The 27,374-nt window shown below is 38.8% G+C and overlaps 1 protein-coding gene across 1 annotated transcript in view; it reads left to right on the top strand.

Annotated features, from left to right (window-relative positions):
- Positions 1–27,374, top strand: part of PITPNC1 (phosphatidylinositol transfer protein cytoplasmic 1) — a 76,830-nt gene that overhangs the window by 35,252 nt on the left and 14,204 nt on the right. The window contains 5 exon segments of the mRNA XM_023938815.2: positions 1,283–1,431; positions 3,630–3,718; positions 4,161–4,168; positions 13,180–13,251; positions 22,204–22,299. Of these exon segments, the coding sequence (XP_023794583.2) occupies positions 1,283–1,431; positions 3,630–3,718; positions 4,161–4,168; positions 13,180–13,251; positions 22,204–22,299 (414 nt within the window).

The raw sequence follows: 27,374 nt of genomic DNA, 5'->3' as shown, positions 1-27,374 counted from the left end.
TGTGATGGTTTGGGGTTTTTTTCTGAGCTAATTGCTCTTTTTATTTGGGCATTTAAAGTATGAGATAGGATTGCTGTTTATAATATGCAATAACCACAAGAATCTCATCGAGTTTTCTGAGGTCAGACTGTCACAATGCTTTTGTTTGCTTATGCTGAGCTGGTTCTTGGCAGCTTGTGTGGTAGCTCAGCCATTCTCTAAATTAACAGGTTGTTCTTTGTATTTGAAGGGGGATTGATGCGATTGAAGTGATTAGCATGTATATGCCTAAACAAATTGCTCTGGGGGAGAGAGGGATCCAATCAAGAAATCTGGGTTCGTCCAAAGACAGTTTGTTGCAAGAACCCTGGTGTGTTCAAGAGTGTGCAAAGGACTTGAGAATAAAACTTCAGACCAGAAAATGACTGAAAAAGTGCAATTATACCCTTAAATCTTTGTTAATGAAAGTTCAAGGATATGTTTTTGTTGGATTTCTTTGGAGACAAAAGCCCTGATGTAGATATGAGACATAGTGAGAAAAAAATCAAATGCAACAATTTATTTTTCTGTGATATCAAAGTTGGGCCAATCCTCAGTGTTTGGCTTCCTAAGTTACTTGGGAGTCCGTAGAAAAATTATCATTAAATACTTAAATGAATTTTAATAATGCAAATATAATTTATTGATATTAATCATTAAATATAATTCTTATTATTGTTATATTTATATTTCTATTCTTTATAATAATTATATATTATATTATAATAATATATACTGTAATATTATTTATCTTAATAATTTATTATAATTCTAATTTAATAATGCCAAGTCACTCAAACTTCTTTTTTCAAAGGACTTGGAGTCTACATGTTTTTTTCTTAAGACCTGGTACTCCTGTCTCTGTGGACCAGCCACAGTTACCCCAAATCTTATTGCAGGGTTTCATTGTGTTGGCAGGGCAGAAGAATCCTGCCAGAATCCCACAGAACTTTTAGGATTCACCTGCTGGTTAAAGTCCCTTTACATTTCAGCATGTGGAAGCACTGGATTAACTGTTTACTGATTCTTAACTGATATACTTATAAAGTCTAATAATAGAGGACTGGCCTAATTCTTTACATTTGTATGCACAAAGGCTTTGTTATTTTTTCCACAAGTGATGCCATGGACTTCATAAGATAATGGTTTTCACCTTCAAGCTACCTTTTATTTACACATAGCAGTATCTCATTGACTAAGATTGGCTTTTGAATACCCGTGTAACATAAAACTAATATACTTTGCTCTTGGTTTTGCCTTTCAGTACCGAATTGGACAGCTGTACATGATCAGCAAGCACAGCCATGAGCAGAGTGACCGAGGGGAGGGTGTGGAAGTGGTGCAGAATGAACCCTATGAAGATCCCAACCATGGCAATGGGCAGCTAACAGAAAAACGTGTCTATCTCAACAGGCAAGTGCTGTAAAACAGTTGCAGTACTGTTGAAGTTTTGTGGAAAGGATCAGGAGGTTTCCAGGCTGCTGTGGATTTTGTTGGGAGGCCAGGATGTCTCTTGAGGATTTCACTCAAGGAGACATGCTTCCATACAGGATGTGCTGGAAACTTCTCCTCTGCCTGCCTTGCTGAGAAACACCAGAACAGTCGTCTCCCTCTTTTCTTCTTCCTGGGCCCACTGCCCTAACAAACTTTGCTTTGCTGTGTTTTGATCTGAACTGATATCTCTTAAAGAAATTTGAGACTGAACTTCATCTGAAGGAGGAGAAATGAGGAAATAAAGAAAATTTAAAAAAAAGCTAATGTGATCCTCATACCTGTGCTGCTGAAATATAGAGATATTATCTTTTCTTTGAGTGGACCTTGGAAGAATTCATGTTTGTCTGTGGCTGGAACTTGCTAGCAGTTCTGAGTATAATTTGTGTTTTGCTCGTAAAGTTATTTTTTTTCAGGACATGCTGTACTGGTGAAGATAGGTAGACAGGTAAATATGCTAAAAACAACAATAACAAAAAAAATTGCAAAATGAGCAGATGTATGTTTTCTAGTGTCAGTGTAACCTTAGTTATATTTAGAATTGTTTACTGCCTCTTCTCTCCTACTGGAGTAATGTTTTCAGGAGCTGAAAGTCTGTATCCTTTGGTATTTATAATTTAGGCATCAGAGTAAAGTTTAGCAGGGGTAAGGGGAGCAGTCATAAAACACTGACAGAGGCTGACAAAATAAACAGAAGATCTGTTACAGGGAAGTCTGTTATGCAGGATGTAAAATGCTGCTTAAAAGTCTGTACACAAGAAAGGTTTATGTAAAGAAAATCCAGTTTTGAGCAATGTCATCAAAGAGCAAAAGTCAATGCACTTGGCTTTGAATCTGTAGATAATGTACTAACGTCTGCATTTTGCCTCTGGACAGATAAAATATTTATATGTAGCCAGATCATGGTTAAATAAGCCTTAATAATCCCAAATGTATTTTCTTCAGAATTTGCTAATATGGAAAGTTAATTTACTTTCTGCACACAGTTATCTAAACAGAACTATTTCAAACATTTACACTTGGGAAATTGAGGTTTGGAAGCATCTCCTGCAGTACAGATTCAGTCTTGGCCTGGGTGCTCTGCTCAATGCTTTGCCAGAGCAACTCTATTTGAACTGAGTCCCCCAAGTACAGGGATATTTGTGGTGTCCAAGGTCTGCTGTCCTTGAAATAACTAGTTCTGCATCTTTGTTCCTGGCAGCTTCAGTGTTTATAACTGAAGTTATTAAGAGAGGGTTGAAAGATGAATTATAGTGATCTTGCCTTTTTAAATGTTTCTTTGTTCATCAGTTTTTGGTACCCTCTGTCACCAGTGTGCTGGAAATGAGAGCCCCAAGAGCTAAAAAAATGCTGCCACCCTTCCATAGTATTATTCAATTACCCTTTAATGATCCATTCAAATGGTGCATCTGTGTCTTTGATTTCTGATTCTGCTGCCTTTGTACCACTGCATTGGTGAGTTTTCTTGACAGAATGAGCTCTGAGCTGTAACATCATATCCATTCATTCTCTTCACTTTTAATATTTACTTTTCCCATCAGCAAAATGAGACTAATGCTGCCTACCAGCCTCACGAGGTGTTTTGAGTGATCTGTTAATTTTAATATAAAAGCTTCCTACTCAGGAGTTGGTGTTGGTAGTGTGGGAACAGCTGCGTGCCAGGTGAGCTGAGCATGAGGGCTTCAGTGCTGGCAGAGAATAGGAAGGAAGAAGGAAGAATCTGTAAGAGATAATGGATTGGGGATTGAAATGGACCGAAATCCCACATTTCCTCCTGACCTCTTGTTAGAGAGTGCCTCCCTGTGGCTGAGCACATGGTGCCAGCGTTACCCCTTGTTTGGCCTCACCTGTTGAGTGTGGCCAAAGGTTCCAGGCCATGAATTCCCAAAATGAGCAGCCTCAGTTCAGCCCACTCAAAGCTTGCTGCTCTGGCACCCATCTGCTCCCTCTGTGAGGGGAGCACAGCTGAGGCAGAAAGGGAAAATACTCCTGAGAAGTCTGGGTATTGCTGTATTCCCCAAACACCTCACAAATGATGGGCACATTTAGAAGTATCTTTATTTCTACAGTACACATAAGTCATAATATATTCTAATTTTATATTTTCTTTTTACTTTCAGCAAGCTGCCTAGCTGGGCTAGAGCAGTTGTTCCCAAAATATTTTATGTTACAGAGAAGGCCTGGAATTATTATCCTTACACAATCACAGGTAAGGAATGTGGCAGAAATGGTTGCTGTTTTGTGGTTTGGGGATAGTTTAGTTTATCTTCAGAAGCTCCAAGTTAAATATTGATCTACAAGCACCAGGTCTCTTTAACAGCTCCTGTTAAACTGCATGTACTTTTTCACCTTATATTTACTGGTATCAGGAAAGGAAGATTATAGACTAAGGATAGGTAAAAACTGGAGTGTTGGACCTATGCTAATTCTTGCTTGCAAAAAACCACCAGGTGCTTGGATTCTGTCTGACTTGTGTCCTTTATTGTCCCTTAGACTTCAGTCAAATATAAATCTGCAGACTGACATATCACTTTTATTGTTAATGTGTACTTACTGTAAGGATCTTGCATGATTGTTTTATTTCATATTTCTTTTTTTTTTCTTTTCCCTCTTCTTTCTTTTTTTTTTACAAATGGACAATTGGAAATCAGAATACACAGTAAGTGTTTCTTCCTCTTTTTATTCTAAAAATAGAAAAATGATGTAAAATATAGTAGCAGAATCCAGTCTGACTCCTTCTTAATATAACTTATTCATAATACATTCAATAGTGAAACTTTATTTTAGTTATTTTTTTAAGCAATTTAAAGGGAAATTTGAAGTAATTCTAAGGGGATCCTATAATTTATTTTTCTGTATTACTTCAATATAATTTGATATGTTTTTTACTTACTGGCTGTAAGAAAGAGAAGATTCTATGAAAAAGGCTGAGGCTTTTAAGGTTCCAGTTGTTACATGGAGACAGGAGAACAGATTTTATTTTATTTATTGTTTTATTAACTTATAAAATGTTCATCTCTGGTATAGTATCTGGGAAGCTGTACAATCTGTAGACAAAATTAAAGATAATCTGGGCACAGTGCCCAGAAAAATCTGCTATTCCCTCTTGCAGAGCTAAGTCAAAATATAGCACATAAATCATGAGAAAAATTGTTTAAATGTGCTGGCCTCAATAATAACAATAAATTTCCAGCAGCCTTTGGAACGTAAGGAGGGGGTGGTGAGGAGGTTCCAGGTGAAGGGACCTTTCAGAAACTCCTGCTTTGGTTTAGGTTGAACTTCTGACTGCAGGCAAAACATAATGCAGATGTTTCTCTTAATTCTGCAAGTGATCGCAATGTTTGTGCAGATTTTTTAAAAGCTCATAAAGCAAAAAGAGAAAAAAAATAGTGTGATAAAAAGAAAAAAATAAAGGCATTTAAAGGTTCAGATCTGAAAGCTGGAGACCAAGAGCTGAAACTGTGATGGCCAGGTTTGAAAACCCAAAGCAGAAAAATGTGTTTTTCAATATGTGCTACAAGTACTTAGAATATTCATTTGATTGTCAGAGGAAACCCAAAAGTCCCAGAATGGACAGAAGTGACAAGGGACAGATTCCCAGCTGGTTTTGCCAGAAGAGACTTTTAGTAGGGTCTGTCAGAGTTCACATTAATTAAGGTTTACCTTTGATAGCACATTTAATTTCAGGCTGGGAAGTTGACATTTGCTGTGTTGCACTGATATCTCTCCATGGTAAATTTTTTCTTTAACTGAAAGTAAATTTAAATCTTTTAATGTAATTTTTTTTTTCTTTAACTGAAAGAGACAAGTGGGGATGATGCAAAGGGTGGTGGCAGACAGAAGTATGTATCTAAATTTAAAATGCAATACATTATTAAAACCAAACAGCAGTGCTGTACTCAGAGAATCTGAATCAGGAGGTGTTCTCTGTCTGATCTGGTGAAACAACACCTGGTGCAGGTTGGAAGAAGGTACAGCTACAGAAATATTCAAGAGCATCAGCAGAAGTGATTGCAACGTTGAAGAGACATGTAAAGAAATATTAAATCAGTCCAGAAATGTAGAAGGTAGGCAAAGCAATCACTAAGTGACAGTGTAACTGCCTAGGGGAGCTGGGGACTAATTACTCACCATGGTGCAAAGAAACAGAACTAGAAATACTGGGAGGAGATGAGGGAAACTGTACTTCAGACAAAAATCTAAAATATGTATTAATGGAGCTGATGGGCTGTGAATTTATCTTCATGGAAAACAGAGACGGAGCCTTTGCCTCAAACTGTTGAATCTAGAACAAAAATGTTAAACATTCCACTGGGAATAATTGCTATCCTTGCCTGGAATATTTCTCTAAATTTCATCTTCTGTATTCATTAGAGAATTCTGAAAGAAAGAATAAGCCCTCAGACATGGCCCAAAATATGTAAGATAGCTTGGAAGCCCTTCTCTTAAAGATCATAAATTCTCTGTGAAGGGTCTGTGGGACATGGTGAGAGTCAAACTGAGCCTCATTTCAAGGAAAACCCGTTCTGAAGGCAGACCAATAATTGGATAAATAAAGCATAATCTTATCAAGTTGTACTGCTCTGTGGTATGTTCACACCTTATTAACCTTGTAAGCTCCACTCTAAATAAAGAGAAGGACCTTAAAGGCTCAGCATGTTATTTCAGTTTGTGTTAGTGATTTGGAAGAGGATGTGAACAGCAGAGTGAACCTTACTGACAGTCTTAAGGTTTTTCAGTTGTAAAATATGAGGGCTGTTGAGAAATTGCATTCAAGCCTATACTCTGGCGTTCAGAAATGCAGTATGGAATAATTTCATCAGTCTGGTTCTCCTGTGAATATTATGGAATTAATAAATACAACCTTCTTAAAGACTTGAAATTAGGACTCCCAAGAAAAAATGCTTATCAGGCTTTGAAAAATAATTTTCAGAATATTGTTCTGTGCCATGGTTGTATAAAAAGCCAAGAGCAATTGGATGCGTGAAAACAGCAATGGAAATTATACTGTCGTGATGTTAGTCCTCTGTAATCTGGATCCAGTTATGATGGCATCTGCTTTAAGCAGTGGTATTTGTTGCACAGCAACCCCCTAAATTTGACAGCAAACACCACATCTGCTACAGGGCATTATTGACAACCATGTTAACAGCATGTAAAACAACCGACACACTTGAGATAATGAGTTTAACAGAACTATTGCACAAGTGATGCTTTTGTGGGGTGTAATTTGTGCTGTAGGGTCACATCAGGAGAGCATTTGCAAATGCACCTCATTAAAGCTGCCATACAAAAGATTTCCTCTCTCTGGAAGATGACACATGGGGACTGTCCCAAGAAGTGCTGTATCAGAGCTGGAGCTAATCCTTGAAAGCTTCCTGCTGACATTGAGAGGGAGGAGGAAGTCAAAAAATACTGTCAAAGCTGAAGCCAAAGGAAGTCATCCAGATTTCAGGATTCTATTTAAGGAATAAAATATTCCTGTAAAGTTCAAAGTTTTAGTGGTTGGGGTGTTACTTCAGAACTGAATGTGAGAAGGCATCTTCAAGTTAGACATTGGAGCTGCTTTGGTTTTGATCTTGTCATTAGAAACCTGACAAGATATCTTGCTAAAATACACAATTAGGTTTGATCTACAAATCCATTTGTATTGTGATTAGGTTGATATTCAGATAATTGACCTGGGATACCATATTTAGGATGCAGCAGAAGGGGAGCCCTATAGGAGTAACTCCAGTGGATTCCACTCCATAAGCAATTCCAGAGCTTGGGTACGGTCAGGTGCCTCCTGCCCAGCTACAGCCGCTCCTGGGGAATGGCTGCTGTGGCTGCTGGCTTTGGAAGGAATTCCCTTGCTGGTTAGGGACCTTTTTCTCTTGGAGGATGGAGATGAGATGCCTTGCAGCTCTCAACAACCCCTTGTGTGCCAGCTTATCACAGCCTTTGCAAATATGTATCTTTAGTGGAAAATATTTATGCTGTTCACAGTGGCAAGAACAACTGAATTTTCAGGAGGCTTTGTTATTTTTATTTCTGAGCTCACCCAGCAAGATTAGAAATAATTAACTAGAAAGCAAACTATTGCAAACCAAACGAAAAAGAATTGCATAGAACTATGTTTCTTTACCTGCATTAGGATATTGTTAAAAAATAAACAACACAAAGCAAATATCAATTCAACCTGCTCAAGTAATAGTGGAGATTCTGGACAACAAAAGAGGAGCCTGAAGCAAACAAATAATCAGATCATGAATGTTTGGTGACTAAACCATGGTACAAAATCTTCATGTGATCGAAGTACACTGAAAATGAGCCAAAGTTTAGCTCTCAAGCTGGAGTAGAAAATGGTTAGGAAAATTACAAAGATAATTTAAGCAAACTCCTCTGGGTTTGAAGGTGCAGTTCAAGTGTTTACCAGGGATCAGTTCAAATAGATTTGCCACCTGACCTGAATGGCTTTAGTGTTGTTAGCAATTTCAGTTCTGGGGCTGAAATTTTAAAACAGCTGGGTAATTCTTTTGTGTATAATTTATGGACAATTGTTAGTTTCACAATTACATAGACAAAACAAGCAATAAAATGATATTGTTTGCTCTGTACGAGGAGAAGAAGCATTCCTTCAACATGCCAGTGTCCCAAATTAACTTATGACTAGAATATAAATCCAGAATATTTATGAAAAACAGTTATGGAACAGAAAGCAAGAGACAACAATTCCTTTGGTGATTTATCACAATGACATTTATTCATCTACAGCAAATGACTGATTATAATACAAAATAAAATTATGTCATCTGCTATGTGTCAAGGCCCTAGAGTAAAAGTTGCTAAATGGTCCATTACTGACCTGCTGGTTTCTGATTATTTTTGAGAACAGGCATGGTTTGTGCTTCACTTAGCTGCTGGTTTATCCATGAAGTAAATTATCTGGAAGGAATGTTTTTATATTGTTATTTTTATAATGAGATGACTTGACAAGGAAAACAGTTGTTTCAGATAAACATTGCTGTAGAGTTCTTTCCTGTGTTCTCTTTATCTGATTACCAGCCCTTGAAATTTGGATCTAACCCCTCACTCTTCAGTGCTGAAACTTTTCTGCAGTTTGAGGATTTGAAGAGTCTGCATCAAAAATGCAGCAGAATCTGTACTGCAGGATTAGAGCCTAATGCAAAGTTACTACCAGCATCCTCCCATCTTACCCCCATAACTGAGAAAACAGGCTCACTGGTGCCTTTGTCCTGGGAAAACACAGATTTATTTCCCTTAGAGGTTCTAGCAAAAGGAAGGACCTCTGTGGTATTTATAAGAAAAAATAATTCATTTTTTAGAGAGCTGTAAACCTATATTCTCATTTAATAGCTTAGTCCCATTGAAACAAGTAACTCAAGCTGCTTGGGTGAATTCCCCTTTTCCAGCACTGGCTTATTCCAAGACAATCCAGCCCCCTCTCTGATGGATGGGACTGTCATTTCCACTTGTGCACGCTGCTTTTCACTTCCTTTCTTCTTCAATAAGCAGGTTACTGTTCCCATGTATCAAAGAAAGAGATCCTAAGGGAAGGCAAAGCCAGAGATAAGAGTTTTACAGCAGTTGGAGGCAACTTGTTAGTCATCGTTCCATCTCCAGGTTATTGTATACAATACAAACAGTGGTTTTTTTTCATGGCTTTTTTATGAGAGTTTTGCTCCCATGTTTATTTTCAAGCCCTGTTTTTTGCATTGTTCTTTCCCTTTCCACTCAACAGTACTTTTGTTTGCTGTTTGCCACCTTCCTGTGCTTATCTTGCTTTGCATATTCTCCTCCCTCTTACTGAGTCACATCTTCCAAATGCCATCGCCCTGCCCAGCCCTTTCCGTCTATTCTCTTCCAGCCTTGTCACCCTGATTGATGCTGGTTTGTGCCTGGGTGACCTGATCACACAGCAGCTCTGGGGGCTCACATGCACAACTGTCTGGAGCAATCTGAGGGGAGTCAGTAACTCCCCATTGTCTGTTTTCCAAAAAACATTGAATATTCCACCTTCCATCACACCACAGTCCCACATCCCCTTTGTCACTTACAGCAAAGTTGGGATTCCATTTCTCTTTCCCAGGTTCTTGATCTTCAATAAAGAAATGCTGTTGTTATCCCTTGAGTACAAAAGTAGTGCCCAAAAATTTTGAATTTAAAGGATGTGATATATGAAAGTTACCCTATGGAAAATATCTCATTTACTTGTATGCTCACCTCATAGCAGCAGTCACTGTGTTCTTTAGGGTCCATGGAGATTGCTCTCTAAAGAAACCAGTTCCACCTGTGTTGTCAGTATAATGCATATGTGACCATATTAAAAAAATGAGCAGTCTGAGAAGATGATGATGGTGGAAGATGAGAGAGAACATTTACATGAAATGTCTGCTTTGCTGGGGGGTTATGTTAAGATTTAGGGAAATATGCTTCTGCTGCTTAAAAAAAAAAAAGTGGGATTAATTTTTACTGTACAGAAATAACTGCCAAGGATTGTAGATTAATATTCACAAGGAGGTGAAGAGCAAGGATGAGGTCTCTAGCAGGTCTTTGAACATTCTGCAGGCAGGAACCACATGGAAGATAAAACCAGCTGCAACAGTATTGATGAACTGGCATCGCTGGCACAGAACAGGTTCCAGAGGGTGAAGAAACCTCTCAGACCAATATATTTACTGACAACTCCAGTAATTCCCACAGCCACCTCAGGCATAATTACTACACAAAGGTTAATTTGACAGCCCTCTCCATTAAATGACTGTCACACACCCATGTATGTTTGACTGTCTCTTTAAGACTTTGGCAAGTGTTTTGGCACACTTCGGTTCTACCCTGTTCTTGTAAGTGTTGCTTATTGCTATGGCAACGCTAATCAATCATCATGCTAAAAATAGGCCTTTCGTTTTTCAAGAGGTTATATGTAGGGAATTGCAAACGCAACTGCAGGCTGTGCTTTCCATATGCTGCTTTCATTCCCTTCATTCTAACGTGGAAATGCCCCTGCTCACAGCTGGTAATTACTGGTACACTCCTGCTATTGCACTGGGTGCTCTCCTGAACCTTAAACCTCTCCTGGTTCTTCCAAAATTGGGGTGCCAAATATAGAAAGTTTAGGGAAAAGAGCAAAAATCCCTGAATATTCTCCTTACTTATTTTTGAGTGTCGCAGGTGTGCTGGGTTATAACAGTTTTTAAAAGAGTTTATAAGACATCTAAAAAATCCAGAGATGTCAATACCTAAGATGCCTCCTTTGAGAGCTTTACACAAAAACACCTTATCATTGAAGACACTGTGACTGAAGATTTTGAATTGTTCTGTAGAATTTAAGTTTAATTTCAAGTTAAAGATTGAATTTGCCACTATTTCATTCCCAAGAGGACCCTTGCAAGCTGTAGAGGTGGTGAAACAGAGAACTGGAAACAGTGTCCTGTGCGTTCCTGTGTGTGCTGGGGATCGATCACCTCCAGGTCAGCACTGGAAGAACACGGGCCCCAGAGGAGGCAGAGCAGAAAGGGAGTGGTGCTCAGAAGAAAATAAGAATCTCCTGAAAGGTTTATTACCTACTATTCACTCCCCAGTTTGATTCTGACTGTTGCATAACAGTTTTAATCCCCAGTTAAGTAAATACGTGGCCACTTGAGGGGAAAAATCCTAACTTTTTACACGATGAATAATAGTCTTTTGAATGATGCATAAACAGTTTTCTGGTTCTGCCAGAGCTCTCTGCCAGTTAGTCAGAGTGCAGCTGATGAATCATGAGACACATTCTGTGAAATGTTCAAAAATTTGGACCCTGCTAAGTGTTCCTGTAAAGGCAGCGAGACCCCCCACAGCTGCTGGAGCAGTGGTTGCCAGCCAGTTGAGTTTCTGAGAGAGATTTTTGCGGTGGAGGACTTTCTGGTGAATTTGAATTTTCATTTGGGGTAACCCATGTTACCATTTATAATCTCAAATTAGGTTGTTACTGTTCTCTCCTTCATACTAAACACAGAGAGAGGCTGCCTGTGGGTGGCTTTACAGAAAGTGGCTCTCTAATGAGGTGGCTTGAGGTAAATGGCACCATTCTTCTAAGCTATTCTAAGGATCCTTGGTCTTTCCTTAATGCTTCTTTTTGAAATACAAGGTTAGAAGATCTCTTGTTTTAATTAGAGTTTAGATTCTGGGTCACAGGAATCAACAAGTAGACTCAAGCAGTGGCTTGCTGAGTGACACATTTCGGTGTCATGACCTGACTGACTGCTGGCAACCTCTGGACAGTGACTGAAAATAGCAGGCACTTCTTTAATACCAAGGTAGAAGGGAAATCTGGCATTTGGCTTTATTCATAATTCCCTCTGAAACTGCAGATGTGCTTCAGATCAACAGCACGAATGGGGTTTTGCCTTCCATGGCACTAGAACCTTATTTTGAGGAATCTGTCTCACTTGTTTTTTCAACAAGGATTGATTCTAGGTGTGTTTATTGGTAGTGGATATCCTGTGGTCAGAAGACAGAACAGTGGCTTGTTGGGTGATACCCACTGAAAGAGGGATGTATTTGCTGCAGTCTCGGAGGAGCTGCTTCTCATTTCAGTTGTTGCACTACTCCTGACCTCCTAAATGCCCTCTTCCCTTACATCACCCTCAGAAGAACTCTCTGAACATTTTCAAGCCTGAACTTGGACCAGCAGCAGTGTGAACACTGAGGCATCCAAACATCCTCATTGTATAACCTGTATGTACAACCCATGAAAGAGTCATTTGCCATAGGGGATTAGTGATGCATCACACAAGGAACTGGCAGTTAATGCAAGGAAAGCCTTGGTGACTAACAGGAAAGATGCTGAACTAGTGTCATTTAGAGCTGGTTAGACAGCTGCTGTATCTGCCTGTCTGAAAACTTGCTTTGAAAGAAGAACTGTGAAATGATAAATAAAATATATTTGAAATATTTATTATGATGGGATTATGTTGCCTACTATTACAAATTCTAGTCTTCATAAGCCAACTAAGCTAAGCAATCCTCAGAAAATAAATTTATTTTCCCATGTAAATACAGAATATTAATCTTTAGAAGAAAAACATTAGTGTATATTTTTTCTTTTTTGCATTATTATCTAAAGATTTATTTGGATTTAGTATAAAGGAATTTTCACAGGAGCTCATAATCCATCTTCCTATTTCATTAATAGGAAATTACGCTAAAATTCATTTCTCACTGAAAATTAAGAAAAAGCCCTCACATATGAAAGCATTTCTCTCTGTTTGGTCAGGACCTGCATCTGGTGAAGTATCTTTGGGTTTTTCTATATGAGGGATAGACTGGTCTATGATGAGGGATATTGAGTTGCTCTCAAGATCTTAGTGAGCTGAATTTCTAACAAGACATTCAGGACATTCATACTCCTGGGCATAGTGGGCATGAAAACCATTGCATCTAATTATTCCAGACTCTTTATACTGATTTATTTATATCTTCATTATAATTTCCAGCTTTTAGATAGAATCTCTGGATCCCTCCAGATTCATCAAACCTTTCAGGTTTACGTTCTGTGAACATTTATTCTTTTTCTTGAAGTAATCTGAAAAAAATAGGAAAAGTGATACCAAAAGAGATGTACTGAATATGTCAGTTGATGAAGCAAGAAATATTTCTTGTATTAAACATACTTTTCTTTTGTTGCAGTGTTCGTTTTTGCCTAAATTCTCCATTCATATAGAGACAAAATATGAGGACAACAAAGGAAGCAATGACAGTGTAAGTATGGCACCTTGTGCAAAAGTTGATTTAGTCCTCTTTGTTAACCACAGTCTGTGTCTGGGGCCTGGAGGTCTCTCAGTTTGGGAAAAAGGCCCCATCAAACTTGTGCCTTTGCCCCTCTCTGGGTGTCCTGGTCCTGAGCAGCTGCAGAGGAGTTACCTCTGAAGTACCAGGAGATGAAAGATCTGTGTACACACCTTCCTTTCTGCCTCTTCTGTTCTATTCTGTTCTTCTCTAAACACGACATAATTTACATATATGAATTTAGTCGTGATTAACATTTAAGGAAAGTAAAGAAAAGATGACTGGGGTTTTTTTTGTGAGCTTGTATTCTCCTTTCTGTGTTTCACATTATTATCTCTGAACAAAGGGAGTTGAGTTCCAAGGAGGTGTCAGGAAGAACAAACAGGAAACTAAACAATGGTCCGAGATGAGAGATCTCAGTAAGCAGCTTGGGGAAACAATGGCTGTGTACTTAGGTGATGCTTTTGGCAATCACTTACCTGAAGTTAAAAATTTTCAGTTAGAGCTTAGAGATAAGAGGACAATTAACTATGTAAAATCCTCTTTAGAGGAAGGGTGGGAGTGAGTAACCAGCAGCTGCTGGTCAGAGAGTCTCAGGAGCAGAAGGCAGAGAGCAAAGCAATCATATACCTTCCAGAAAAAGAATAACTTTCAATAAAGCCCAACATGTAAAGATTGAGCCCTTGGGTTCATACACAAATATGTTTCTCTCTGTTTCATTTTGGTATGCATTGACTGCAGACTATGGGAAGAAGTTCCTTATAGGCATGAAATAAAGTTTAAATGTCTGGAAATTTGATCTGTAAAACAGAGAGACCCAATGATGGGGTGTTTGACCTCATTATTGGGAAGGAAAAAGGGCAGTCAAGCAGATTTTAAGGGGTCTGAGCACAGCCTTCCAGTGTTTTGGGGTGTCCTTCCAGCAGCCTTGGTAAGAGGAAGGTGTTCTGTTCTCCAGGTGGGAGGTACATTTCCTTCAGCCCCCTGGGGCTGCCTGTTCATGAGGCTGACAGCTGTTGCACTGCTTATGGCAGAATAATTACATGCACAAGAACAAGGTGGAATTTGGAATAATGCTTTTGGCATGCAGACACTTTCCCACTGGGAACATGACAGGGATCATCTATTAACCACCAGATACCAACCACTCATAGCTGCTGCTACTCTAAGCCAGATCAGTGAGTGAATTAAAAAGAAGTGTGTTGCATTACCAGCTAGATGAACATTGTGTAATTTATGCACTTTTTAATGTTCACTTCTGCTTTTTGGCAGCACTTTAATGCAGAGCAAGCCCACACCTTTGGTTTGGGGAGGGTGCAGACTAATTTTCTGCTGCATTATAATGTCAGCAGTGAGCAGACATGATCTGGGCTGCTGTCTGACAGAGGAAGAACTGAAGCTATTTAAGCATAGTGAATTCTTTCAGTGTGTCAGCTTGTGGCTAAAATACTGTGAATCAAGCCCTGAACAGTATCCAGCCAGGGAATTCAGATGAAAGTGGCACAGAGGTGGGATATTCCAGTGATGTAAATCAAAGAAACTCTATTCTGCTTGAATCCAGCTCTTCCAATGTCATTTTTACCAGAGTGCCAGCAGGGTAATATCATATTACCTTTCTAGTGCAGCACCTGAGTCACACACTAAGCCAGTGTTTGCCTAGATTAAGAGATTTCACTGACCCCTACTTGAACTGAGGAGAAGAAAGAGCAGCTGAATTAGAGGGTTGCACTCCAGCCCTAATTCCCCTGATTTTGTAATTCTGAGAGCTGTGCTGTTCCCTGGTGTGAACACAATAAACCAATGGAAGATCTACATTTTTATACTCCCCTGACCTTTATCTGGGACCACAGACATGACTGGTACAGCACTGAAATGCTGGAAGATTCCTAAATATGGAGAGGCTTCTGTTAATCCAAACACTTTGGAACTAGGAGTAGGATTCAACCTGATTTCCATTACTCAATGGGCAGGCTTAAACTTCACTTAAAAACTTGCAAAATGCATTTCTCCTTTGTGTCAGACGAATTTAGATTAAATGTCATTGTTTGTCTGGGTAGAAAACAATAGGAAGCATAGCACCCATTCCTATAGATTTCCATAGATACACTCTATTTTCCTTCATTGCAACTATCAGCCTTGTCTGATGAAGAAATAATTAATCAAAAAATACTTCTGTAAATTTTGCAGTTGTAATGCAAAATAGACTGAATGAATATTAATGTTCTAGTAATGAAAGCAATAATACAAATCTGATTTTAACTCAGCTATTTCTCAATGTATTTTTTTGAAATCTTTGCACTCTGATCTATTCTTCATTTTCATACTGTCCAATAAAGTAGATATTGATTGTGAAAAGCAATGCTTAGATATAAGGACTAATTCCACTGATCCATGGAAGAAATTGTCTTAGGTTCCTGTCATTTGGTAGGCTAGGATGTTATTAGAATTATTTTATTTAACATGTTGTGTTGTCTGGTATAATTCTACCTAATTATTGCAATATATCTTGATGAAAACTTCCTACTGATTTTTCTTCCCATTTGCCGTGACAGAAGACAGTGGTGATACTAGTGGAATATAGTATGTGCTCTGGAACCTGATTTTCCTATGTCTCAGACTTCATTATCATATTAAGATACTTTAAATGTGCTAAAGCATTCTTGTTCCAATCTGTTAAAGTTTGCAGTTGATTTGGACAAATATAAACACTGACAGAAAGAACAATAGACAATAAATGTCTTTATTTAACCTTGTGTAGTAGTGCAGAGCCATAAATCCACTGAGCTGTGATTTCAGTGCTCAGAGCAGCTGATTTTGATGTATCCCATGTAGATGTTCCATGGCAACTCTATTCTTAGAAAAACAGAGCCAGTGCTGGATGAACATGTGAGTACATCAAATATTGTCCCTGCTACCTTGAAGCTTTACAGCTTCATTAACACTGTCAGAAACTGGACCAGTGAGTCAGGCCAGTCAGTGTTTCCTCTTGCAGATCTTTTAAATTAAAGGTCAGCTTCTTAAAGAGAAATTTTACTTTGATTTTACTTTGATTTTGAATTATAAAATTGAATTTTAAAAAATTATAATGATCTGTGAGATGTAAATGACACAGGAGTCATGAAAATATTGGTTCCCTTTGTATCCTGAGCTGCTTCCATTGCTCTGGGTGGCATTGGGAATGCTGGGCAGGGGGCAGTGCTGGTGCCTACAGCAAACAGCTTCAGTGGGCACAGACCAGTGTAAAAGGACACAAGTAATCACACCCTTCTCCCAAAGGAAAATCAGCACTTTGGGAATTTGAGTATGGATAGATAAAGTCTGTATTCTGAATATTAAAAATATAAGGGACATCTGAGACATTTCTTACAGGTATCTACTGAAGGAAATGGTAGAAATCCAGGCAGGAGGGTGGGAATTACTCTTTTTGTGCCAATAAATTGCGTGTGTGCTTTCCATTAGAAGACTCTTTTTTATTTGGACAGGTATTTTGTTTCAACAGTCCATTGACTGGTCAGTATTTGTGTCACAAATGACTAATTTAGTCAAACTGTCATCTCTCACTTCTCTCCCATCTCTTTTTCTTACTATTTCAGTGTGCACTACAGACACACATTTTGGGATTTTTTTCCTTTTAGTGGGGAATGCACCAACTGTGTGTTACAATCAGCTGTGTTGATTCCAGGGACCCAGCATATGGCTGAGTGGCTGCTGTAATCAATGCCCAGCCGTGTCACACATGGCAGCGCTGTCCCTGCGTGTCACACTCCAGTACTCAGGAAAATGTCTGCAAAGCAGCTGAAAGCACAGGAAAGGCAGAGTGGGGACAGACACTGCTCAAGCAAATCACTGAATCATAGAGATGTTCAATTTTCCTATTTGTTGCACAAGGATCATTATGTTTGACTGATTTCTGTTGATTTGTTTTGGTTTGGTTTTTAGTCACAGAATTAATTGCTGCTGATATTTGGGCAGTGATTTTTTTTTTTTTTGCCATCTGATGGTGTCTGGGGAAAGCAAAGAAAGTACAGCTTGTCAAATAATTCAAAGGTTGTCAATAATGAAAATTCACTGTACATAAAACTTCCAGTGCCTTGCTCTTTGTAGCATAACATTTTTCTCTGGAAAACTCAGTGGCTGGATCTTGATTATGAAACTAAAGTAAAATAAATTTTAGGTATGGCAGCTAACAAGAAAATTCATTTCTAGTATGGTTGACTTTAGGGTGTTTTTTTCTCTATTTTTGTCTCCTATCTTAGTAATGTGGAACTAGGTTGTAACAAACTTGAATATAGCACATGGAAATTAAATGTAAATTCACTATTTAAGGCAACTGCCATGAAACACTGATTTCAGCTGAAAAAGGATTCAGCTGTGCCCTGGTTTAGCCTCACTGCACCACAGGATCTCATTCTGGAAACTGTCAAAAGGATTGCTGGGCATCACTCAAAATATGGCAAAGTCAAATCAAGGGACACTTTTAGGATGATTTTATTTGCACCTGGACTTTTCCTGTACAATGGCACTGAGTATCCCATAATTTGCAATGAAAAAAATCATGATTTTGTGATGCTCTTCCCCCCTCTAGTAAGTCTGAAAAGATAAAGGCAAACAAGTGGAAAGGTTAGTCTGAAATTCCTCCTGAGGGAAGAGCTCTCTTTGTTGAACTGCAGATCGTATGTCCCAAGCACATATGGCTATCGCTGAACATATGACAAGGCCCACACTGACAGAGTGTGAACAAGTGATATGGTTGTGCCTCTACTTTTTGATTTTTCTAAATGAATTACTGAAGTTAGTCAGTAAATCTGGCACTTGAACTAGATGTGACTTAAAAAAACTAATCCCAGTAAATATTATAGATAGTCTATTGCGGTCTTGGAAGCACAGCTACTTTGACATAATTACATAAAAATCCAGTTCTCTGTCCAAGAAAGTACAAATCTTAATGAGATATTTTATAAGAGATGGAATAATAGGGAAGTCGTGACATGGAGATCAAATGGAGCAGGGAGCAAAGCTGCAGATAAATATGTAACAGATAAATATGTGGCATACAGGGATATTCACAGCTAGTTCAGGGATCCAAATTTTCTCTTCTCAAAGAGAGATTCAATCTTTTCCCATAGAAAAATTGCTCCAAATTATGTGTGTACACATAAATAGTTTTATCCCATGAACAGGTTTGAAATTGATCAATTCCTGTAATCTCTGCCCAAATAAATCTCAAAAGGAAATTAGGGAATTTGGAAGTAGCTGAGGTTGGAGCATGATTTACTGAGATGTTGCACACTGAACAAACTCCATGGGTCAAGTTCTGAGTCGGAGTTTTCCTTCAGGAAAACGAGAGCTCCAGTGGAGCAGGTGACAGAACCTTCTCAAGGTCTGCAGCAACACCCTGGGAAGCAGCCAGTGGCTCTGGCCATGGCAGTCTGTGGAGATGAGGATTTCAAGGTGGAGAGTATATTTTGTGCATTTTTCTAATGGAAGAAAATTACTATTCTTGCAGTTCTTACCACAATTACAGCCCTGCCATGAATTAGCTGTCTCTTTACAGCCTTCTGACCACAAACTCCTCGTGTTTAGGCTGGGAAAAAAAGGCATTTTGTAGTAATGACAGAGCCAAACACCTTTCCAACTGAAAATCCCTTGGATGGTTCCTTTGCTCTTGAAGATGGAAAACAAACATCACAAGAGAGAATCATGTATTATGAAACAAAGCCAAGCCAGAGGCACAGATGTGACCCTTGGAGTCCTGGAGGTGCAGATGAGTGAGGAGTTTGCCAGTGTGGATGGAATCAATGCATTCAGCAGAAACTGGCATTATGCTGTTTATAGCCAGTCCAGATTAGCTGTGGAGATTGGCCATAAAAGTTACATTTTAAATTAACTACATCTGATTAAAATTGAAGCAGCAACTTAGCCAGAAAATAGAAGGAAAAAAAAAGGAAAAAAAAAAAAAGGAAAAAATGCTTGAAGAAAAGAGGATATTAAATTTTCTATCATAACCTAACCTGACTTTCTGTTCTGACTGTGGCTGCCAGAAGAAGGGAAGTCACTAGCAAAGCATGTGCCAGGACATGTCCTTGTAGGGCAGAAGGGAAACAAAGGAATGAAATCTAAATTTCACCAGGACTTACATTTCTGCAGTATCCTGTATGAGCTGTCTTTCCTGAGGTTCTGGAATCACCTGCCTGGAGGTGTTTTGTGTACTTTCGGTTTCTGGTTGGTTGATTGGTTGGTTTTGACTTGGTTGGTTGGTTGTTTTGGGGGGTTTGGGGTTGTTTTTTTGTTTTTTCAGTTTTCACCAAAAGAAACCACTGACAGTCATAAAGAAGACCCAGTTGAAACCTTTCTCCCACTTTCTGTCATTCTGTGGGTGATGTAGTCTAAATCATGCTGAGTTTTCATTCCTCTTAGGAAGGGGAAGTATATAAATGTTTGTTGTAAAAAAGCTGTCATGTTACTCCTTCCAAAATAAAACCAAAACCCATGGCAAAAAGGCCACTTCAGTCAGAATGTTTTCCATTTGATTGTATATTTTAATCTCTATTAATTTCTTGGCTTCCAAATGTAAAGCCTGTCCAGTTCTTTCCAATATAATATTTAATATTCTGTCTTTCTACATCATCTTCTTAAGGATACAGATTGTTCTCACCAATCAGTTTCTGCACATTTGCAAATAGAGTTGCACAGATTGGGAGCCTTATGCTTCTTTTTGTGGCCTTTAATCTTTTCCTTTAAAACTTTTAAGTTTCTTTGGTCCCTTTGATCCCAACCACAATAAACCCATCCTCCCTACAGGCTTTCAGGCAATCCAAGATTCTGTAGCTAGGAGAGGCAATAAGAGAATTAGAGCTAAAATCAGTCTTGTTCTCTAATGACTTCTTATTTTCAACTGCTGATAGAATGAGAAGATTAAATCTCTAGCTGCAAATCTTGTGAGGACAATCTGAGAAAGGGAGAAGCATAAATGATTAGACAACAAGTTCTGCTGGCAAAGGGAAGTGAGAATGTCATTCAGCAAACTTCTGGAATAAAGGAAATGGTCAGAGACAGCCTCGGCAGCAAATAAGGCATCGTTGAAATGGTTGAAAAATTCCTCCTGGTTTTGACAGATTGGCAAAGGCATCTGTCATCCCCACTCCCATCACAGAATGTTAAAGAGAGAAAAGGAATTCAGAACTATTTTCATATGAGGTGAAATATGTGGATCAAGCCTGGGACAGAGCAGGGCACATTTCTTTAGATAAGATACTGGGTAATAACCTCCATTAAAGTCCTTGCAAATGGGCAGAGATTTGCATGTGCTTGAATTTATGGGGCTTGAACCTAAACCATGGACAGATTCAAAGCTTCAGCTGACCTAGTAATGTCCATTTAAGTGCAATTTACATTATTTTAGAGAGATTATGGTGAAATACATCTTGTTCTGGAAATAGTTCAACTGATTTCATCAGGGGCTGCTCTATATTTCTGAATTTGTTTAGGAAGAAAGCAAGCGAGGAAGCTCATAAAAGGCGACCTGGATTCTATACCTAAACACAGAAGTGATTTACATCAATGTGCCCAATGCAGAGAAGGAGCACTACAGGAGAAGGGCTTCCCAGTTCCTATTTGTTCAAATAATCAATATAATTTTTTGCATAACAACAATTGGAGAAGGATAATAATAGAAATAAAACCAGGTTGGAGTTTCTCAGTTCTTGTGCAGTTTGCACAAATATGTTACATCCAGCTCAGTGAGCATTCACTGCTGCCTGTTTTATTCACTACCAAGACAAGTTAAAATTGTAGAGTAAAACTTCAGCTTTTCCTGTATTTGAAAGATGATTTCCTGAGCAATGTTCTTCCTACCAGCTGGTTCCTGTGTTCACCAGAGTCCATTGCTCTTCTTGAATGCTTTAAATGGGAAGCCCCAATGCTTTCAGAAATAATGAAGTAGCATTTCTGTTACTAAAGAGTTGCTGGCATTTTGTATTTTTAACTGTTCCTCTAGATTTTAATTAAATCAAGAGAGCATTCACTGCATATATTTTTTTTAAAAAATAAATATATTTTTGCTTCCTGGAAATGTCAGCTGTAGAACATTGTGCCCCAAAGGAGAAAGCACATTGTGAGCTTATTACTGATCCTGACAGTGGATGCACAAGTTCCCTGAATTTCATGGCACTAATTCATGGTAGCCTTTTAGCTTGGTGCTGTTTCCAGGTCTCAGAATCATGAGGGAAATGTATTGCAGACACAGTGTAAGTCACATGGGTCACTGAGATGCCTAAATAATTAAATTATGGACACAGGCACAGAAGGATACTGTGCTGCAGCTGCAAATGACCTGGATTTTCAAAATATCTCCATCATTCGCCTTGCATAGAACAGGAGGCTTGCTGTCTCAAACATGGTCCTAAAGGATTGAAATGTGTGTGCATGGATGGGTTGGAGAAGTTTGCAGCTCCCACTGAGGCAGTTCAACCAAAATTTTGATTCTCAGTGTAGCAAGAAGTCAGACTGACTGTTCCCAGCAAATATGTGCACACTGCTGTAGTCCTTAGAGGGTGAAAACATCCTGAGTCCAGAGAGTCGGGTTTTTTACACAGTGACAGACTCTAGTACAAAGATTGGAGAGCACAATAAAACCAATCCAAATTGTTGACTTTACTGTTTGTAATCAAAGTCTTCATTCCAAAAAAATCCAAGGAAGAACAGCAGTGGGAGCAGGAAGTGCTGAACACGATGTGAATGGTAGGGTGGAGAATGTGACAGTGTTCCTGCAAAAACTCAAGTATTTTACACAAAGCTGTTCAGGCACAAGCCTAAAATACATTCTGTTACATTACAAGGCATTTAAACTGCTTGTAACGGTTATTCCAGGTGGATTTTTTGAGGGTGTTGTTCTGTAACAGCCTTGAATTTCTTTAACTCTTGCAGATTTTTGACAAAGAAGCTAAAGATCTGGAGCGAGAAGTCTGCTTTATTGATATTGCCAGCGATGAGATTCCCGAGCGCTATTACAAGGAATCAGAGGTAAGAGGCAACTTGGCTGTGAAATGAGGTGAGGAAGGGAAGGTAAGAGGCTTTAGAAGAGCCTGGATAGGAATCAGAACCATTTTATTTTTGTACAAAATCTTGCTGGTCAGTAATATTTCAAGAGCATTTGGTCAGAGGAGAAGCAGACAACAGCCTCTCTGTCTAGATTGCCTGACACTTTTTCTTGCAGATGATTCTTTGAAATGCTTTCCTACCCTTATCAGAACACATCCTGTACCAGACCTTTGGTATTCAGCTGAATTAGTCCAAACTAAAAAAGGCCTTTCCTTTGCATCATGAAGCTCAGTGAAGAGTTTGCAGATCTGAGCACTTTTGAACACCCCTGCTGTCCTTACTTACATCCCACCCTGATCAGTGAGTCCTGCAAAGTGCTCAAGCCCAGCAAAGGACAGATGTGCTGCAGTGACAAGGGGCTGGTGCACAATTGCATGAAGGGAACAATGACACAAGACCAAGAGGGACTGAAGCACACTGCAGACTGCAGCAGATCTGCCAAAAAGCATCAATGGCAGCAGGCAGAGTCACTGTGAAAATTCCCTCAGAAATTGCTCCCATGTATATTTGATGGAGCACATCTCTGAAGAGCATGCTTCTTCTAGGTCAATGCAATTCACTGCTTGAAATCAGCAGCCACCATGCAAATGAAGATGAGGTCTCAATGTTTTAATCTCAGAGTTGATAAATGATGGTTCACAACAAGCAGCTAGAGAGGAATGATCGGATCTATGCTCGCATTTAATTTTGGAGATATGATTTGCCTCTGGAGCCAAGTCTATATTCATAGCTGGCAGTGAGTATGGCAGCTGTTTAACTATCTAAAACGAGACTACATAATCATTTTTAGGATAGAAAGTGAGGACTTGCCAAGGAATATATTTCTATACTATAGGAGACATGATTTTCGGACTAAAAAAGTGGAGTACTTGTTATCTTCCATTTATATAGATCCTATTTTGAATGTTATGTACAGGTCATAAACCAAAACTGAGCCTACAGTAGAATGAAAAGTAATTTTATTACTTTTCTTAGATAATGAAACCCATCTGTTTAGTACCAAAAATTATATAACACCTCATGAAACAGCTTATTGGTCCCATCATCTTATCTGAGCTCCACGGCTTCTGGCTCCATTTAGGAATGAGCTGCTAATGGAATGGGTCAGCATTTGACTGTTCTTTAAAGAAATCCTGTGAGGTTTTTCATCTCAATCTCTTCACTTCAGAAATTGTAAACACAAAGGTGAAAACCAGTTTTGCAACTTTCCTGCTCATTTTATTAGCCAACTATTAAGCATAATTTCCCTATGATTAATCTCCTGGTACAGAAGAACAGGCTCATCTTAAAGGAGAAAAGCATTTCAGGGTCTTTGTGTTGCTATTTCAAAGACAAATCTGAAGACCTGATTCGAGACAAAATGGAATTTTATATGGGTTTAAACAACAAAAATAGCCCAGCATCTGTTGTTTTTTTTCTGTACTGATGGAAGATTTTTCTGTTGACTATCAAATTCTGTTTCAGAATTCATACAGAGCAGTAAGAACACCTTTTGTATTTAACTGTGCACATGCCATAATTGGTAGTGAATTAATAATAGTTGAAAATACTGGATCTTCCAAAATTTACAAACTATGCTGTTTTTATGTTACCATATGACAAACATGAAGCCAAATTTCCATTTCTGATGTGGCCTCTTACATAATTTAGAGACTATAAAAAGATTTCTAATGTTCATAAATGTAATTTCCATCTGTTTTCAACCAGAACAATAATTCTATGCAAATGAGAAAGGGTTTGTGTTTCCCAAATAGCAGCTTCAGATAAACCCAGTTAGTGTAAGCTTTTGAAAGGTATTTTAGTTGCACTAATAACAACAATTTGTCTGCTTTTAAATTATGTAATCTGAACTGATACTAAGTTTAAAGATTAAAAGTGAAGTGCAATCCTCAGGATTTAACAATTAGATCCCACAGGATAAATGTTCTGACTCCCATCCAAAAAGACCAATGAGAACAATTTTAACTTCAGGCATGTCAGTAATCTCTTCATTTCAGTGGCTCTTTCACAGGCTTAAAATAAAGCAAATTCTTTATCAGGGTCAGCGTCTTTGGCAGCTTCTAGAAATAAGCTTTTATTTTCTGTATATCCTGACTAAAGCACATTCCTCTTCAATTAAAAATATACTTCAGATTTAACAGCAAATGTCATTATTTAGCTGTAATACTGCATACTAGCAAGTGGGTTAAATAATTAAAGGCCTTCACACACTGCTTCCTCTGCATGCTCTGTGCTGGGACTTCTGAGCCTGATGGTAGAAGGACAAAGCCACTGTGTCCTCCCACCTGTGATCTAAAAAGTAGTTTTTCAGTTGTCCTGACATGAATCCTAAAAACAGATTCCATTTTCATTTCCATAATAGTGATTCACACATAAAAAGACAAAATGTATAAATAATCCTTGTATGTATAATATTCCATTTGAATTGAACAGCTCATTCTCACTGGTGCTGAGAGAGGAAATGTGTTCCACGAAAATGTCCTGGCTGAAGGGAAAATGATTGAATTCAACTTGGTGCATATTTGCTTTTCTCTCCTTCTAAATATTAACTAAAATTGAAAAGTGAAGAATCCAGTTACCTAGAGGCTTAAGGAGAGCTGTTGCTTCATTGCAGGACACTTTAAGGGAACCTCTACAAGTAATACTGAGGGATGGCTTGAACAGAATCATCCAAGTGATTTGGATTCCTTTGAGGATGAAGGGCTTATCTGGCATTGAGGATTGAAATCACCAGGCAATAGAGAATCAGAAGACAGTTTTGTGAGCTATTACAAACACAGAGTCCAGTTCTATCGTGGGGCTGAGCTGATTTCTGCCTTTGCGGAAGGCTGGAGGAGGTGAAACTGCAGCAATTCAGGTATCCCAAAGGAGGTGACCTCCCTTTAACTTGATGACCATCTACAAACCCCTGTAAAGCAGCCACATCTTAAATAAAAGGCTTTTTAGAAGCATGGGTCTAAGCCTTTATGTTCTAATAACTTTAAACATGAGGTTCCAAATGGAGAAAGGTTGATTCTAGATCCCAGCTAACAAGTTTACCTGTTTGTCTGTAAGGAGCCACAGGTGTTTCCAAACCTGGATGTACATATTGCATAGAGTACAGAATTTTGTATTTCTGTGCAGAGAATGTACCAGCCAGGTAAGAGTACATCTTGTGAAGTCATTTCCTTGTGACTTTAGCATCGATGAATATGTATCACCAGCTATATAGACAGATATATTTGTCTGAAACATAGAAAAGAACAAAGCTTAGCTAAGATGAGGAGTGAGGGCCTCCAGTGAATCATTCATGAAATGAAACATTTACCATAGCTGTGAGCTACTGAGCAAAATGTTCAGTGCAAACATATTCAAGTTCTCAGAATTGACAATGTTTCATTTCCTGTTTATAAAAAAGTAACAGAGAGCTGGACAAATGGAATAAACTCTTCAGGCTGCTTTTAAGCAGATTCCATGCAGCTGCTGCAGTTTTCTTCTTCCATTGCTGGCTTTTCTCCTTTAGCACAGCTGCTCTGTGATAGGTCCTCCTTAAGCCTGTCCAAGTGCTTTCCAAGTAAGAAAACCTCTGTCACAGCACTAAATGATGGTAGCTGAAATAATCCAGCTGCCTCAGCCCCCAAGTGAGTGTGGGCACTGTGTCAGCACAGGAGTTCATTGAAAGATATGAAAAGTATGAACATTTCCTTTTTCTTACTTGCTTGGTGTGTGAGTTTACATAAAGGCTGGCTGGATTATCAAATTTTAACACCTCAGAACTGTCCCAATATTTGCAGTTCTTAAGTATTTAGCTGGATCTTCCAGAAAATACCCTTTAATGGAAATTCTTTTAAAAGTCCTTAAAAAATTACTCCACATAAATGTCTATGGTAGCATCTTTACATCAATAAATCTTTCCTGAGCCCTGGCTATAAAAGCTGAAATCCAAAACCTAGCAACTACAGCTGATGCTGATATGCCAGATGACAGGTATTAAACTCATGATTGGTTCTGAAATTCAAGATCAAACAAAATGGTCTTCAGCATAAAGAGGGAAAAATTATTGCACTTCAAAAGCACCATGATATTGCCATAGGAGTCTGAAAAAATTAATTCAGGCATGAAAACAAAGGAAGGATCTGTTTCAGGGACATCTGGGTACTTCCAGGGAGAGAACAGGATGTGTGGCACGAGCAGGGTGCACTTTCACCTCTGGCAGCAGCTTCAGCCTGGGGACCTTTGCCCGTGCTGGAATGGCCACACAAGCAGCAAGGGGAGACAGAAGGGTGACAAGGCTGCCAAGGTGTCCCATGCAGGCTCCCAGCACACACAGGGAGGTGCTGCCAGCTCCAGGGTGCAGTGGCAGCTTCCAGTCAGGCCTGGTACCGCGGCAGAGCTGAGGGCAAGTGTGCCAGGCAGATTTGGAGGTTTTCTGTAAACAACAAATGCATTTCATTATTTAACTCTGAGTACAAAGTAACAGCTCAGAATTAATTGTGAAGAGGCATTGCAACAACCCAGTGCTGTTTGCTTCCTGGAAAGGGTGTTGCCATTCCGTGTCCGATGCCCGTGACGTCCGCGAGGAAAGTTAAGTAAATAAATGCTAAATGGTAAATAATAGACTCCATCAATAACCACATTGACTCGTGGTCTAAGTAATAAACCCTGGGAGAGTGCTATGTTTGAATCCATATCCCACATACAGAGGCTTTTATTTCATTGTAATTTTACATTTTATTCTCAACTAAGACCAGCTCACGGGTTATGATGTTTCTGCTCTGTTGGCAGAAGTGCTATTTTTAAATCACTCTGCACCTGGCAATAATGTATTGCAAATACAGAGTAGGTTTTGCTCCTCTAGCAAAAGGATTTGCCAGATGGGCTTTCCTAATAAATTGTGTCTGATAAAAGGACAAGAAGGTTATTTAAACAAAAAGATTTTAGCTATGCCATTACATTTAAAACAGATTGAGGATTTTGTCAGTGGATAAATCAAGGGGAAAATAGTGAATAGACACGGT

Source organism: Cyanistes caeruleus, chromosome 19 (genome assembly GCF_971803275.1).
Source record: "Cyanistes caeruleus chromosome 19, bCyaCae1.hap1.1, whole genome shotgun sequence".
NCBI lineage: Eukaryota > Metazoa > Chordata > Aves > Passeriformes > Paridae > Cyanistes > Cyanistes caeruleus.
Note: the sequence above shows the minus strand (reverse complement) of the source record. Positions and strands in the feature narration are given on the sequence as shown.